Source organism: Sceloporus occidentalis, unplaced genomic scaffold, assembly GCF_023333645.1.
Source record: "Sceloporus occidentalis isolate IW3139 unplaced genomic scaffold, rSceOcc1.0.p SCAF_13, whole genome shotgun sequence".
NCBI classification, from domain to species: domain Eukaryota; kingdom Metazoa; phylum Chordata; class Lepidosauria; order Squamata; family Phrynosomatidae; genus Sceloporus; species Sceloporus occidentalis.
The window spans coordinates 8,905,875-8,923,595 of NW_028316993.1; the positions used below are offsets into that span (position 1 = coordinate 8,905,875).

General features: G+C 41.9%; 1 protein-coding gene across 1 annotated transcript; it reads left to right on the forward strand.

Annotated features, from left to right (window-relative positions):
• The first annotated feature begins 6,046 nt into the window (after positions 1-6,046).
• On the forward strand, positions 6,047-12,217 carry LOC149304856 (gilatoxin-like). The gene is made up of 5 exons (XM_089478539.1): positions 6,047-6,098; positions 7,393-7,540; positions 8,654-8,970; positions 10,656-10,795; positions 11,757-12,217. The coding sequence occupies exons 1-5, from the start codon at positions 6,047-6,049 to the stop codon at positions 11,922-11,924; spliced, it is 825 nt and encodes a 274-aa protein (XP_089334665.1). The 3' UTR covers positions 11,925-12,217.
• Positions 12,218-17,721: the final 5,504 nt, after the last annotated feature.

Sequence of the window (17,721 nt, forward strand, 5' to 3'; positions counted from 1 at the left end):
TCTGTACAGGACTCCTGCATAAACTTTGGTATCCTCGGGGTGGGGTGGGGGGATCCTGGAAACCAAACCCTAGCAGATATCAAGGGCCCACTGTTGTTGTTATTATTTTTATTATTATTATGGGACAAGCATCCATGGATTTTGGGGTGTGTGCGTGTGTGTGTGTGTGTCCTGGAACCAGAGGCTCTTGAATCCATGGATTACAGACTGAGTGCTGACTGTACAATTATTCCAGATGCCATTAAGAGACACTGAATGGCTAGAGACAAGGAGTTATTTATTAAGAGAGCTAATATATGTCTTGGACAGGGGTGAATGCGTGTGTCCTTGCATCTCCCAAAACCTAAGCGGTTTTTGATTTCTTAATGCTTGGTGTATGTGATGCTTCTTCGCCGCTTCATCAGTGGTGATTTCTTGCCTTCCATTTCAGGGTCATAGACTTACAGATGGTCTGATGTTTCATGGCCTTTTGCTTTCCTCCCCTTTCAGACATGCAGAAGCAGGTGATGGAGTGCACACTTCTGAGACTACTGCAGTGGAGGAGCCCTCTAATCAGTACGTAAATATGAGAGTCCTGCTCTCATTCCCTTCCAATGTGCCCCTTTTCATCATTTGAGGCAAGGCACAACGTTTCGCTGGAAAAGGCCAGAAATCATTAGCCTGCTTCCCTCCAGGCCTTTTGGGTGGAAAATTAATCTCAGATCAACCACGTTTGCTGGACACGTGTGTGTGTGTGTGTGTGTGACCATCCCAGGTTCTCTGGTCAGCCTAATTTCTCTTTCTCTGTTCTAGAAGTGGAGAAAGCTCTTTGGGTGGGGTACAGGCTCCAGAAAACATGATGATCTTGATCCAGGGACTGCCCCAAGAAGGAAGCCAGAGTCTTCTCCAACAAGAAAGAAAGAAAGAAAAGAAGGAAGGAAGGAAGGAAGGAAAGAAACAAAGAAGAAAAGGAGGAGGTAAGAAGGGAAGGAGTAATCAGGATCTTCTAACACACAAGTGTCCACTTCTCTCTCTCTCCCTTCCTTCCTTCCTTCTTTCTATTCTTCTTTTCTTCCTTGCTTCCTTCCTTCCTTCCTTCCTTCCTTCCTCCCTCCCTCCCTCCCAGGCAAAGTACAGGCAAAGTACAAGATGGCACCATTAGTAAGAGCTTCTGAATGACTGAGTTCAAACTGAAGGGTTGGTAGTAAGGAACTTTGCTTAGCTATGAAGAGAGAGAACATGTAGAGAAACACATCTGCATGGGAATGATAAAACAACAGTCATATACAATAGTTATCATTACTTCACACAAGAGAAATGGTTAGGCCCCACATTGCTGCTAGACACCCTGGGATCTAAATTGTCTGGATATGCTGATGGCTCTTTGATCTGGAGCTGTATGAAGATGCAAAGAATAGGAGAAATATGTTATATGCAGTGCAAACTATCAGGAATGGGAATTACAAGTCACATAGACCTGAACTAGCAGGTGCTTGAAGGAGTAGCAGCCCAATACAGTTGGATCTAACCCTCCAATTCACTCCAATTTATACAGGAGCCAGAGGACTAGGCTGTGACTTGAATCTCCAACCTGTTCATGACTGTAACTCCTACTTTGGGGAATCAAGTCCTATCAGCTGGTGGATTATTTGCTTGCTCCAGGTACTGACTCTCATAGTTGACATCTTCTTATAGTTATCTTTAAACTGGCTTTGAACTGAACAGCTTTTCAAACACAAGGGACCATCAAACAGAGGACTGCCCTCTCTCTGGTGAGTCTAAAGTTCCACATGGCAAACCTAATCTGCTTCAATTACCAGAAAAGACAAGAAGAGAGGGTTTCATAGGCTCTGGTGCTTCCACATTTGGTCACCTGAAACCTAAAATAAAAGGGAGCAATAAATGAACTACAGAAAAGCCAGTCTCAGAGAGTATTTTTAAAACAATGAGGATTAACACATTTCAGAGGGTAATCTTATTTCCTTAGGGTTTACTCATTTGCTAGGGCACAGCCTTGCCCTGGAGAGTATGGCCTGGCTGGTGGCAGAAGAGGAAAATTGCTAAAGGCTGGACCCTGGAATCACTCTTGGCACCTTTGGAAGATAGGTTTATCTTCCTAACCGGCTAATAAGAAAATGGAAGTCTTACGTTAATTCAAAGTTGTATGGAGAAATTTCCTTAGGACGAGTTTCATACTTTCTGCTCGGAATCATTTGTTGCGTTAAAGATAACACTCCACCAAGAATAATATCCCCATCTTGGTAGTAGCCGTCTGTGTAGCTTCTGTCCAAGTCACACACCGTCTTTGCCATCCTGCCAGCAACATGTGGGAGAAGTAACACGATTAAGACCAGAGAGAACATGGCAGATGATAGCAACTCAGAGTAAAACTCCTGGTTGAAAGGCTTGTCTTCAGAGGCTCTGCTCTTCTGGATGCTACATGCAAGACAGTGGCCCACAATGGTGATACAGTGAGACTCATCTTATTCTCTGTAGTCATTCCAAGCACCTCTTGCATGGAATTCTGTTCTAATCCCAGAGACATCCTTATAGGTGGTCTGCAGAGAATCTCACCCATAACTGCTGCTAGTTTTTGTTTTTGACTGAGAGAGTGGCCTTACCCAGGTGTTCAAACTGATCACAGTCATTGCCCTGATCCCTAGGCAGCTGTTGATCTCCACCTTGTACTTCTGTGCTCTTCTCCGCTTGGGGTTTATTGACATCATACAAAGATAACAAATATTTTTGTGCTGCTTTTTCACCCAGCTGCAAACACTATTTGTGTGTTGTGTTCTCCTGAATGTGTGCCGCTCCAAGGCACCATCTTGTGGTTTGCCCTTCAACTAGGATCTCTTGATTCCTCTTTGCTGTTTCATTATTGTTGAATTCAAAACTTTAAACAAGTGGCTTTGCTTCTCTCCTTTGCATATACCAACTCAGGGACTAGATTTACAAATTGTGAAGGGCTACACTTAAGGACCATCCTTTTGGATCAGATCAAAGGCCTATCTAGGGCAGCGTCCAGCATTTTTTAAGCCTGACTGATGAATAACATATCAGTACCTGACATCACTGTGGTGATGACTGTCCAAAGGCATGTTGCTTCTGAGCCTGGAGATTATCACACAAAGGTTACCCTATCCTTGTCCCATCCTTCCCACACAATCGGGGGAAGGACTTTCAGACAACATTGCACAGATCCCATCATTAACCCGTCTGAAAAGTGTGATTGACCGCAATCATGCAAAAGACTTTCTGATGATGTCAGGCAGATCCTGTCATTAACCTGTCATTAAAATGTCTGCAAAGTGCACTATCATATTGATAGTGGAGCAAGCTTGTTTCCTGCTGCTCCAGAGAATAGGAGCAATGGATTCAAACTACAGGAAAAGAGATTTCACCTTAACATTAGGAAGAATGTTTTAAAAAAAAAACATTAGGAAGAATGTCCTGGCAGTAAGAGCTATTCAGCAGTTGAATATATAGCCTTTGAATGTGGCAATCGTCTTCTTTGGAGGTTTTTAAATAGAGGTTGGAAAGCCTTCTGCTGGGGTGCTATGAATGTGTATTTCTGCATGGCAGGGGGTTGGACTGGATGGCCCTTGAGGTCTCTTCCAATTACTCTCTTACATTTTTATCAGTTGACTGAAGGACATCAACTGCACGGCACTAAACTGGATTGTAAATTTATATGGCTAATTGGCTTATCTTGCCAAGTCCTATTTTTATATGTAACCAGAAGATGATAGATAGATAGATAGATAGATAGATAGATAGATAGATAGATAGACAGACAGACAGACAGACAGACAGACAGATAGGCCATATACTATTCCTATTTTTGTACATTTCCATTGATGCTGTCAGTTTTTTCAGGCTTGCCTCTCAGCATGAGGCAAATAGAAACCACTTAGACCCCATGAAATATCTCAAAATATACTTTGCGCAATGTGTTCATCTCTTATGTCCATTGACCTGCCAGCTTTTCTCTCCCATACCTCCTGCATTGTTAAGTTTCAAGTTAAAAACCAACAGTTTGGTTTGTTTGGGGTTTTCTTTTTAAAAGAAACAAACATTTAACAAATCACAATTTAACTCAGTAAGAATGCTGGGTACCTTTTTATTTTTTTAACCTGAATGTCATCCTAACCTAAGGGCAGAAGAAGCAAAAATAGTTGATGAATCTAAAGCAAGTATATGAATCATTAGAGGAGTCAAGGACAGGAAAGGGGAAAACAGAATTCACCTCTCAAGATGGAAAAATGTGCTAAATTCTACAATATGCGCACATCATCATCATTATTAATGGCAATTGTGCTTTTCTCTTATGTGAACCTACTTATGGCTTTTCTATAATTATTGGAAGCCAGGGTTCCAAATTGTCAACATGCTGCTGAATAAATTTCCATCTAGGTTGACTCTGCTCAACCTTTCTCTGATTCTCTGGATTCTTATCTGCCAGCCCCAGAATTTGAAACCATCTGGTCTGTTTGTATCACTCCACTTGTCTCTGATCCTATTGAATTCTGGCAGCATGCATGTGTACAAAGACAATGCCACTGCATCAGCTTCAAGATAATGGATAACTATTATTCACCCCAATTGATAAATTCAAAAATGGCAATATCTGCTTTGGGGAAGGACACAATCTGATGTCATTACTGATGGGCATCCAAACAGTCCTATAGCCGGCCTTCTTAGTTAGGTGTGACATTAGGAGAGGGGTGTGTGTAGGTGAAACATATATAGATGGGGCATTGCGGGGAAAGCACATAGTGCCAGCCAATCTCCCTCCCGAATCTCTATTTGTTCAAAGTGTATGTGTATAAAAACCTTATCATATTCTGAAAAGACACCCATCACAATGATGCTGTCATTTGATGCCTGCCAGCCACCTTTATGCTCTGCCTTGGATAAATAATAAGAGCACATTACAGTGCAACCATAACCAAATATTTAGAGAATGCAGTGCTGAGAACAGAATATTTAGCTGTCTTGCAGGCAAAAGTCTTTGCAGCAGCCAGAAGTTGATATGCAGTTGCAAAGGCCACCTTGCTGGTAAAACTCTTTTCCCTCCAACCACAGAAATGTCTCCTTACATTGGGGCTATGATTGCTAAGGAGCTTAGCGGACTTCATTTGTTGTATGCCTTTAGGTTGTTTCCAGCTTGCGGTGGCCCTATAATGAGGTTTTCTTTATAAGATTTGTTCAGAGGGAGTTTGCCACAGCCTTCATCTGAGGCTGAGAATATAACTTGCCCAAAGTCACCTTGTCAGTTTGAACCTGGTCTCCTGAACTCCTACTCCAACATTCAAACCACTACACCATACTAACTCTTAACATGTTGATGTTGTTCTGTGCCTTCAAGTCACCTCCAATTTATGGTGATCACTTCATAGGGTTTTCTCAGCAAGATTTATTCAGAGGAGGTTTGCTATTATCTTCTTTTGAGGACGACAGAGTGTGACTTATGGAAAAATTCATGTCACCACTAGATTTTTTTTTAAACTCTCCTATTCACTTTTATATGTACTATATCAAAACTTTCAGAATATTGCCTTCCAACTTGCTTACTCTGCATCATACCTTTTCCAACTTTTATTTCTGTTAAAATGTATTCTTTAAGAGTGATACCTTTTTCTTAAGTCTTTTGCGTCAACCTTGCATCGCACACCAAGGGGACCTTGCAAATGTTCTTCAAGGGCAGATCTAGGAATAGAGGAAACATTAGTCACACTGTTTGATTGCAAAACCACAAACCACCCTACTTTCTCCTTCTAGAAGATATTGGCTCTGCTTCTGTTTACATTCGGGTCCAACCCTGTTCTCGCTCCGCATGGCTTCAAGTCCATCCTTGCTTTTTTTTCTCCGCATGGCTACCTGGTTAAACCGGGTGTGGAATGGTGAGAACCTGGCACCTACAGGGCACCTGTGGTCTGACCTTGGGGTGAAAATAAAACAGGAATCAAGGGGCTGAGCCAAAGAAATTACACTGTTTTCTTAATCACTGGACTTGTCTGCCACTTCAAAAGTACGTACCTACACTTCACTAGGCAGACCTGCCACCATGGAAGTCATCAAACTGTTAGCTATCTTTCTGTTCTTGCAACTGACTTTCGGTAAGTACCTCCACTTTCATGGTAGCAATACTGTGAACTTGGGGTGGGTGAATGTATGTGAGGAGTCGGCATGCATCGTTTCTTTTTCTTCCACCTGCAGTTCCATATGTGAACATTTCTGCAGCAGCTTGTGTAAGTGGTTGATATATTTATCTTAAGGGCTGAATTTCTTTCCATCCAAGGGCTACATTCAGTTTCAGAGAGCTGTATTTAGTAAGAGATAAGACCACAGTCAACAACAATGGTGTAAAAATACCAGCATAGTTTTGCTTATTGCTCTAACTAGGCATTTGGAGAGGCATTCCACGTTTTTGGAAGCAGGGAGGACAAACGCTAGTGATAGTCACCATCAGATGAGAGTATAATGCTGATAGGGATGTGTCCATTTTGAATATCCAAGAAGGGCAGGATTTGGTCTCATGGTCTGACTTTCCCCATCTCTGCATCACATTCTAAACTACTTCTGACCTGCATATTACCTGGGTGCAGGTAGGTCTTCCTGAATGATATATGATAATTGCATATTTCTGTTGGAGAAGTCTCAACATTGACTAAGGCATTCTTCTTCCTGAACCAAAGGCTAAACAGCACACACACACCCTATGTATACACACTAGGGCCAGCACTTTAGACCTGGTGCTATCCAGATATGTTGGGTTATACAGTTTCAAAAATCCCCCAGTCAGCTGGCTGTGACATGATGAAGAGTGAAGTCAAGGATGTCTGGAGGGTTCTAGCTTGGAGAAGGCATCTTTGAAAAGAATTGCTGCCCCATTCAGGCACCAATTCTTGTCTTCCCCTTTCTTAGTCCCCTCTCCCTCAACCATCAAATTCATGGTACCTGCACAGATTTGTCTGAATCATAGAATCAGTCTTTTCCATAGACTGTGGACTTTGAAAGTATGTGTTTGTCTTCATTTACTTCAAACGGAGCGGATTCTTTACATGGTGATATGTCCTACATCACAGCCTTCAAAATGTGGTGAGTCAACTTGCCATCTTTTAGGGCCTTTCCTGTTCATGCTGCAGAATGGGAATGTGGACCTCTGCTCTGAAGACCTGTGCTGATGCTACCATTGGCTTTGCTTTTTTTTTTAATGCAGGAGTTGCACTGATCTGGTTTTTTTAAAAGACTAAATATGCACAGGAAAACCATTAGCAAAATATCTAGTTGTCCTTCCTCTAGAACAGTAAGTACAAAGAGATAATCCAGTTTCGCTGGAGGAGAGATTTTGCAGTGTATCCAAGAGTTTGGTTTGTGTTCCATGGTGAGTCTTCTTGGTCTGTCTTGCAGCATTGCCATTTCGTAATCGGATCATTGGAGGCAACGTATGTCCTTCACATCCCTGGCTGGTGTTGATCACGGATGCCCATGGGCGCCACTGCGCAGGGTCATTGCTCAATCACGATTGGGTGGTCACTGCTGCTCACTGCTTTGACAGGTGAGAATTATTAGAGCGGTAGCATAGAAACAATGCTTTCGTCAGTTTTGATATGGAGCTTAGAAAGGTTACTTACTTGGATTAAGACCCCCAGAATCCTCTAGCCTGCAGAGCCACTAGCCATGTTGGCAGGAGGATTCTGGGAATCATAGTCCAAAGAAGTAACATTCCCAAGCTCTGCTCTTATGTAACCTTTTAGCAATCATATGTGGAAAAGAGATTGAATCTAACATGTGAGGAAAATTCATGATGTAACTTTTCCAAGGAAAACCCTGGGGAAGGTCACAACAGAAATGTGAAGTCTTGCTAATAGAGTGAGTCTTGAAAAGGCATGTGAGTAACAATTCTGATGTCCCTTTTCTAGACATGTGCCAATGATGGGTTCACTGCAAAAAGCCACATCTTGGGCAATAAACCTTATGTTGGATTCTAGTTTGCCTATATACCCAAATCCTGTCAGAGTGGGAAAATGTCAGATGACATCAGTTTGCATTGCTATGTAGTTCATTAATTATTTAAATGTATAGACTGGTTTTCTGACTGTTTATGAGCAGACTGACAGCCTGGGCAGCATCTTAGTCTCATGACATGATCTACAACAGGGCTGAGAAAGCTTGAGCATCCCTAATGTTTTGATCGACAACTTCCATAATCTCTTATCAATGGCCATTGCTATGGTAGGGAGTTGTGTATGCTAAAGTACCTGGAAGCCCAGCGTCCCCTGTTTTACCTTGCAGGACAGTGAGCCTGCCAAATATGCGTCCTGGACCATGGCTTATAGACAATGGTTGCCAGGTTGGATCAACCCAGGTGCTGAGATTTCAGCCCCCAAATCTGAGCCTTTGGGATGATCTCTTGTGATGTCATTCAGCATACTTTAAGCATCAAACAGTTGCACAGAGTATGTCATCCAAATACATGAAATCATGTAGACCAGAGGTTCTCAGCCTTTTCTATGTCCCACACCCCTAGGAAATGTTTGGTTAATGTTTGCACTCCTTACAAAAGTAATATCATATTTGAAGATGAAGAAGTCTAATTTCTAATGTAGTAAACCTGCCCACCTGTATCTTGTTTCAAGACCTCAGTAAAGTCTTTGCTCTCTTCTTGTAGCTCTGGCATGCAGCTGAAGCTTGGAGTGCACAACCGAAAAGTGCCAAGAGAGGGAGAGCAGTTAAGGACCTGCGCACAGGCCAAATGCTATCCAAATACTGCCAGCACTGACTGCACCAGCTGCTCAGGTTCTCCGGACATCGATTCCCCTGACACCACGGACTGCCCCAGCTTCGCAAATGATATCATGCTGATCAAAATGAATGCCTCCGTTACCTACAGTGAAATCATTGCCCCTGTCAAGCTGCCCACTTGTCCACTCTCTAAGAAAACTCAGTGCCAAGTGATGGGCTGGGGATCCATCTCTCCTTCTGAGGGTAAGAACCACAGCCTCCTTGCACATGGTTCTCTGAACTTTCAGACATTTGCACGAACCCAGACCAGGACTTACCTTCCCACTATGAGCTCCTTCATACTGCACAGATATAGTACTTCAATACCACTTTAATTGCCATGGCTCCATTCTATGTTATCCTGGGATTTGTAGCTTTGTGAGGTATGTATAATTCTCTGACAGAGAGCTCTAAAATATCACCAAACTTCAAATCCAGGGTTCCATCCTAGTGTTATAATTGCGTGAAAGAGACCTAGGTCTGGTGTTTCAGTAGAGTATCTGAAATATTGTCTCACCCACTAAGGCAAGGCAGGCACCTTATGGCCTTCCACATCCAGGCTTAGAAATAATGGACAAGATCCTAGTGGTCTGCATAACTATGCTGGCAGTAGAAGAGTCAGTGGAAATGGTAAGGAAGAAACGTTGCTGCTGGTTTTGCAAGAAGATGGACAGTGAATGCTGCTTGGGAGCTGGGAGGGCAGCTCAGTCTCTTAGCAGTGATAGTTTTGTTGCTATCTACCCCTCTTGCTAAGCCCTGGTAAAAAAAGAAAAGAAAAAAGTGGCCTACACTAGTGCATATCAGCAGGATTTGAGCAAGAGTTGCCACAAGTGATGTAGCTATCTGTAATGAATCACTCCACCATAAGTTACCTGAGTATGCAACTTATGGTGCAGGTGTACTGTAGAAATAATGCAGTTTGACACCACTTTAACTGCCATGGCACCGTCCTACAGAGTCCTTGGGATGTGTAAATTTGTGAGGCACCAGCACTCTTTGTTATATTTTATTGCTTTGAATTTTAATATGTATTAATATGTATTAACCTCTCATTGTTTCTCCTAGAATGTACGTCACTGGCAGGTTCATTTTATTTTCTTCATTTTTAATTGGTTGTATGTACAGTGCTGTGTAAACCCGCAGGAACCCTATCCCCTATCCCATCTGGCCACCCTAACTAGCAGAGTATCATTTGAACTAGGACACAAACGTGCCTCTCAGTACAGAACCTCCATATGAGCTTTTCTTTAACGTCTGTCCATCTGATCAATGGGTTGTGTAATATATGCATATTGGTTGCATATAATCTGGTAATCTTATTGCTGTGTATTCAGTAAGCTGTGCAAACACCATCAAGGCTGAACCACCCCCTTTTCCCTACAAAAGGCACTGTGATATCTATGTAGTTTTGTTTTTCATGGTTTGTTCTTTGGAGGTTGCCAATGCCTCTGCATATGCAATATCAAGTATGTTTCCCAGAACACCCAAACTAGCAAAAGCCTCACTTCTCAAACAAGGCACTTTCTACAAAGTGACTCAGTAGAGGAAAAGCAAGTCATAGAGCAGGGACAGAAATTCTGCAGCCCTTCAGTTATTGCTGGAGTGGGATTCCTAGCATTCCTCACCATTGGCTGTGGAAGGGAAGCCTACTGGGAGCTGCAGTCCAATAAGATCTGGACAACAGCACAATTCCCACCTTTGCACTAGAGGATTTTCAACTGATACATCTTTCCTCTTTGCAGATGAAGCATGAGCACTGAACATGCTTTATTGAAGGCCTCCCACATCCTGGAAGTGGGCATTTTGTTTGGCTAAGTTTTGAAAAATATAGAGATCGCCATCCACTGCAAAATGGAGACCTTGCAAGGTTCTTTCCTCTTGTTTTTCAGAGATATATCCTGACGTTCCTTACTGCGTTTCCATTGACATACTCGACAATCAGGTGTGTCAAGCTGCTTACCCCTGGTGGCATGTGACTGACAAGATGCTTTGTGCTGGAGTCCTGGAAGGAGGCAAAGATTCATGTCGGGTAAGAAGGTTTCCATTTGGGGTGGAGTTTGTAAGGAAGGTAGGGGTTTATCACACTGGGGCTAATTTTGGCATTAAAAAGAGATTAAAGCACATTTAAAGCATCCCACAAATAAAGCAAAACTGGCAAGTAATTGCACAAATGATTATCACACACAATTGAGGAAACACTAATTGTCATGGTTTTCTCCAATGGAATCCTAGGACCCTGCCTGAGAATTCTAAATGTTGTCGTTGTTATTGTGTGCCTTTGAGTCGTCCAATTCAGGGTGACCCTAAGACAAACCTATCATGGGGTTTTCTGAGGCTGAGAGAGTCACCCTGTGTTTTTCCATGGCTAAGCAAGGATCCAAACCCTGGTCTCTAGAGCCATAGTCCAATGCTTAAACCACTGTACCATGTTGGCTCTCAAGAATTCTAGACAATTCTATATACCCCACCTTAAATTGCAACTGAGCCAGCATGGCATAATGGCTTGAATGTTGGACTACAACTCTAGAGACCAGGGTTTGATTCCCAGCTGGGACATGAAACCCACTGGGTGACCTTCGGAAAGTTACATGCTCTCAGCCTTAAAGGAAGGCAATGGCAAACCTCCTCTAAATGAATCTTGCCAAATCCCCCCCCCCCCCAAAAAAAAAAATATCATAGGTTCACATTAGGGTTGCCATAATTCATATATGAGTTGAAGGCACACAACAACAACCTGCAAATCCTAGGATTCTGTAGGATACAGCCATGACACTTCAAGTGGAATCATAATACTATAAGTGTGTGGTGAGAAAGAGCTTTTTAAAATGTCCCTTACATTCAATCATGTTTTAAAGTTATTGTTCAAATGCGTTTTAATCTTATTGAGGGCTGCCTTGAGCTGCATTTCTGGGAAGTAAGTGGGCTATAGATCAAGGATGTATGGGGATATGTCTGTGTATACATGTATGTGTGCTCTGTTTTCTCCATAGGGTGACTCTGGAGGACCTCTTATCTGTGGTGATGTACTCCAAGGCATTGTATCTTTGGGAGGCTATCCTTGTGCCCAACCACTTGAGCCCGGTGTTTATGCAAAGGTTTGCTCTTACCTTGATTGGATCCAGAGTATTATTGAGGAAAGTACACCAGAAACCTCTTGAGTCATATCAATGGCAAAAACACGCCTACCCACTGATGTCTCCCTGTTCTTAATCTGAAAACCTATATACCTATCTTCCTGGGAGCAATCCTCATTGAACACACTGGGACTTACTTCAAAGCTACCATGCATAGAATGGTACAGCATGACAATATAACATAAACTTATATCTTCCTTGTTAGCATGGTTGTTCAGAAGAGAGTTTCAGTAAATTGAATGAGAGATCTTTCCCAGGCAAGTGAGCGAAAGTCTGAAATTCTATTGTTTTGCTAACTAGAATCTGTCTCCCTTCGACCCCAGCACCAGAATCTTGAATCTTTCTGTGACACAGAAATCATAGCCTTAATGCAAACTTCTAGCTGTGAAAGCTAACAATTAAAATGCAATAAAGAGGCTTCAACATCTCTAAATGTCATCCCTTATAGTGAATGCTTTTATGTTTGAATGCAATACCTTAAAAGCACCAGATCCCATCTGATCTCAGAAGCCAAGCAGAATCAACCATGGCTAGTACTTAGGTGGGAGACTGCCAACAAACACTAGGTGCTGTTGGTTATATACTTCAGAAGAAGGAACTGACAAAATCACCTCTTGAGTATTCCTTGCCTAAGAAAATCATATGATATTCACAGGGTTCCCATAAATCAACAGAGAACTTAGAATAATAGAATCACAGAGCTGGAAGAAATCCTAAGCACCATCCAGTCCAACCCCGTCATGCAAGAACACAGAATCAAAGCACCTCTGATAGATGGCCATCCAGCCTCTGCTTGAAGACCTCCAAGGAAGGAGACTCCACTACACTCTGAGGGAGTGTGTTCCACTGTTGAACAGACCTTACTGTCAAGAAGTTCCTCCTAATGTTGAGGTGGAATCTCTTTTCCTGCAGCTTGCATCCATTGCTCCGTGTTCTAGTCTCTGGAGCAGCAGAAAACAAGCTTGCTTCCTCCTCAATATGACACCCCTTCAATATTTAAACAGGGCTATCATATCACCTCTTAACTGTCTCTTTTCCAGGCTAAACAGGCCCAGCTCCCTAAGTGTCTCCTCATAAGACATGGTTTCCAGGCCCTTCACCATTTTAGTTGCCCTCCTTTGGATACGCTCCAGTTTCTCAATGTTCTTTTTGAATTGTGATGCCCAGAATTGGATGCAATATTCCAGGTGGGGCCTGACCAGAGCAGAATAGAGTGGCACTATTACTTCCCTTGATCTAGACACTATATTTCTATTGATGCAGAATAAAATAGGATTGGGCTTTTTAGCTGCCGCATCACACTGTTAACTCATGTTCAACTTGTAGTTTACTAGGACTCCTTTCACAAGTAGTCTTCTTATCCCAGGTGTCTCCTGTCCTATATCTGTGCATTTCATTTTGTTTCTACCTAAGTGCAGTATCTTACATTTCTCCCTGTTGACATTCATTTTGTTAGTTTTGACTCAGCTTTCTAATGTATTTTAAGGTCATTTTGAATTGTGATCCTGCCCTTTGGGGTATTAGCTACTCCTCCTAATTTGGAGTTATCAGCAAAGTTGATAATTTGAAAATACATGTGCACACAGAGAGAGAGAGAAACATGAGAAATTCATTCACTTATTCCATCTCCCTACTCCAGTGAGTTCATGGCAGTCTATAAAAATCAATCCCTCTCCACATCTCCTCCTAAGACCCTGCGGGGCAGGTCAGGATGACAGAATGACTGGTTCAAGCTCACTGAGTTTTGTGGGTCGTTGAGCACCAAAACCAGAATCTCACGGTCAAACTCTAACCACTACGTTACACTGATTAATCAACATAGGACTAGGACAAGACAATCTTTTCTTATGGGATGTTGTGTCATGATGGGACAACTTAATTCATATGCAAGACACCTAAGCATGCCTAGTTGGAAGTAAGTTCTACTACTTTCAGTCGTGCCAGTTCCTCAGTAAATCTTCATAGGAATGCTTGCATAATCTCAGGCAATAGGAGTTTTGGAAGTGGATTACGTTTTAAAATTAAGCCACTATTTAACATCCACTTAAAGTTTAACTTTAACCCTAAAATGTTTAGCTAAGTTCCTTTAATAACAGAGAACTGCAATACAATCCTATCCACAACAACTTAAGAGGGAACACCCACTAATGGACCTTATTTGCCTTTGCTGTTGGTAATGCTGAGTGTGGATGATGGGTGTTGCTTCCTATATGTTTTTCATCTACAACAGGAGTGGAAAATGTACAGCCTTCCAGATATTATTGGACTAGAAATCCAAGCACCCCATCCTGGAAAGCCAATGGTGAGGAATGCCAGTAATTGCAATCCAACCACATCAGGAAGGACATGATTCCTACCCCAGATCTAGCATGGAATAGAAGTGTTGTTTTAACATCTTTAAGAATTATGCATAGCTTCAAACTAGATTAGGACCAGCACATAAGTAGCTTAAACTTCACCCTAGCTAGTTTTTGTTTCAAAGGCCCCATACAGACAGGCCAAAATAAAGCTGCTTTGGGTCACTTTGGAGGTATGCTGTTTAAATGATGCATGCGCCCCCAGAGTCTGGAAGCTGCACCAAAGCTGCATGCCAGTCCTTATGACTGGATCGTGGCTTTGGCGCAACTTCCAGACTCTTAGGACGCATGCATCATTTAAACAGCATACCTCCAAAGTGACCCAAAGCAGCTTTATTTTGGCCTGTCTGTATGGGGCCAAAGTTCACTACTCCTACTTTCCACAGCCCACGGGGGCTTTTAAAAAAAGAAAATATTCTGCTAACTATAGTCCTATGCCATTAAACTGGGAGTAAGCCCTATTCAATGCAACTGGGTTTATTTTTGACTAGGATATACAACCTTAATAGCTTAATACAGCAAAAGTAGATGCAATGAATTTCTTCCAAATGCCAAAACAATATATTTTTAAAAGATTTGAACTTGCCAGGCCACTAGGGATTATTTATTGCAACCATGCAATATATCAAATGTTAAAAAATAAATAAATACCAATTCCCAGATGTCAATGAAAAGTACACAGTTTCTGACTTGCAATTAGAAATTTCAGGGGGGGAATTATTTCTCAAGTGGCAACAAGCAAAGAGAAACAGGTAGTCTCAAGCCAATTCTGAAAGACAGGGTAAGAAGAGTGAGAGAGAAAGAAAATACCTGTTTGCTGACACAGTTCTAGTGGCAAGGGACTGAAACGCAGCTGGAAAAGTGAAGTAGAACAAAAATATTAGTTACAATCTCATTACAAAGGAAATCTTTGGGGATCTTAACTTGCAGCAGTCATTCTTGGTTTGAAAAAGTTTACTTAATAATCACAGTGCTGTCATTGTTTTAAAAAATGCAGGAGTGGAAGTTACTAGTGCCACTGTTCCAATGTTTAAAAGGTTTGTAGAAGAATGAAAATCTAGAATTAACAGATTTTACAGGACTAGAAGGCACAACATTGTGAGGAATGAGGATAATCACAGTCCAACCACAAACATTGCTAGTTGTAAGGTACTGGCACTCCTTATAAGCAAGAATTAGTGCAATTTGTTTGTTATTCCTGCTTGCAAGGAATCCCTCAAGTCAACTCCAACATAGGGCTTTTCCTGTCAAGATATATGTAGAGGTTTGCCATTGCCACTTTCTTAGACTGAGAGAGTGTAACCTGTCTGAGATCACCCATAACTGAACGGGAATTTGAATGCTGGACTCTCTGAGTCCCAATCCAACACTTAACACATTGGTTCCTGTGTCATTAGATGTGAATACAGACCTATAAGTGTGCAAGATGCAGCAGTGTTAAGCACACCCACCTTCTGAAAGGGACTGCACTGAATTAAATAGATCTTGCTTCTGAGTAGACATGGCTAGGTTTGTGTGGTCAGTTCCATTGATTCCAATGTGCTGAAATACTGCTTCATCCCCTTAACTCTTTCCCATGGACATCAATGGGTCTTAAAAGTGTTCTCTGTTGACTAGATCCTATTTAGTGCCATATGCCTAGTAGTGCAATTGAGAGCAAACAAGAAAATGTTCAAGCGACCTGTAAAAAACTGCCATCTTGGATTGATGTGGCAGCCAAAGATGGAAATAGTGTTTTAGAATTCATTACATTTAGGAAGGATAGCTGTATCAGTGGCTGTCATTCTACTGAAATCCATGGCTTGCTTTATTTAGGCAAAACGTCACACACATCCCATTGTTAGCTTCAGGGGAACCCCAATGTTTTTTAAAGTACAAAAAATAGGACACACACTGGAAAGTGCTGTTGTGATCCATATAACAATTAGAGGAGGATTTAAGTGTGCTCAGAGGCCACTGAAGTTCATGGGGTATAACAGGAGTGAGCATTGAGGAAGGCACCCTGAAGAGCACTCTCTACCACATTTTGTTACATGTCGCCTTACGATAATAGTGAATTGAACTTCCATCTTCAGAGGCAGTATAACTCCAAATACTAAGTGCTGTGTCTATTACAACCGCCTTGAAATCAGCACAGACAAGACCTTCTATAAACATATTTATGGTACGATTAGCAGGTATTAGCCAATTAATGGCTAAGTGGAACTACCATGTTCAGAAGAGTATTATCTAATGTCAGAGCAGAGGAGAGCTGCTTCCTTTTATTTTGTATTTGAGAATTTCCTAGAGACATCTCAATTGCCACTGTGAGAAACAGAATGCTGCACTAGATGGACTTTGGGTCTTATCCCATCAGGCTGTTCTGAAGTTCTTAAATCAGAGAACAAGCAAGGAAATGAACAGAAAATAACTATTAAGTGGACTTCATGTATAAGTCAAGGGCAACTTTTGGAGCCAAAATTATGGATGTTGACCTGACCCATGGATAAGTCGAGGGTAAAATTTAGGAGCATATAGCAAAGGATGAAGCAAAGCAAAACAATGTCAAAGAACTTACAAAACTCCACCAGGCATAGCTCTTTGTGCTTAAGACCGGATGGGTGAGAGAGTAGGAGTTGGTGCTTCATATATACAGTATTATACTCAGGCTTTTCACCAAGAGTCCCTTCTTTTAAATAAGAGTTAAGATATAGTAGTTACATCGACCCGTGGATAAGTCGACTCAGGTTTTTTTGGGTCAATTTTTTAACCTGAATTTCTACACTTATTATATGAGTGTATACAATAAAGCAGACAGGTCACACAGTTACAACTATCAGTGCCTAGTCATGGATATTCAGATATTTTGCTTGTTTTTTCTGCACTTCTCTATAACTAACACTCTCATGGGCAGGACACTTGGACACTCTCTTCACTACCTGAGATGCGGCTTCAATGCTTGCTAATCAAGCTAGGGAACACTAGGACTGGCACACAATACTTTGTGGACTATGTTAAAGATAGATCTCTCCCTGAGACCCCCAGTAGTCTTCAGTAACTTTCTCAAATATGGGGGGCAGGGGGGGGGGCTAAAACAGAATCTCTCATTAATAACATCAGAAATATTGTACAAATCACAATATAAAGTTATGTCCAATAAGCACATGGAGTCTGTCTCCAGCCCCACAGATACCTTGACCTCTCCCATTGCTTGAGGAATATGGACAGATGAATGCCTTTCACCAAAGTGAACCCCAACTTACCAGAAGCATTTTCCCCCTATTTCCTAGACACTCTGGAGCATAAGTTTCTACTTCAGAGGTAGCTAGAAGTCCCTCTTCCTCACCTCAGATTCCTCAGTAGCTATTAGTTCATAAGAGCCTTCAATAGCATAAATGGTCACCTTCTGCTCTGAATATGAGAAAGAGCTGTTTGGAAAGAAATGAAGGCTATGCAGCTGGGAAGACAGTAACTCAAGACAAGTG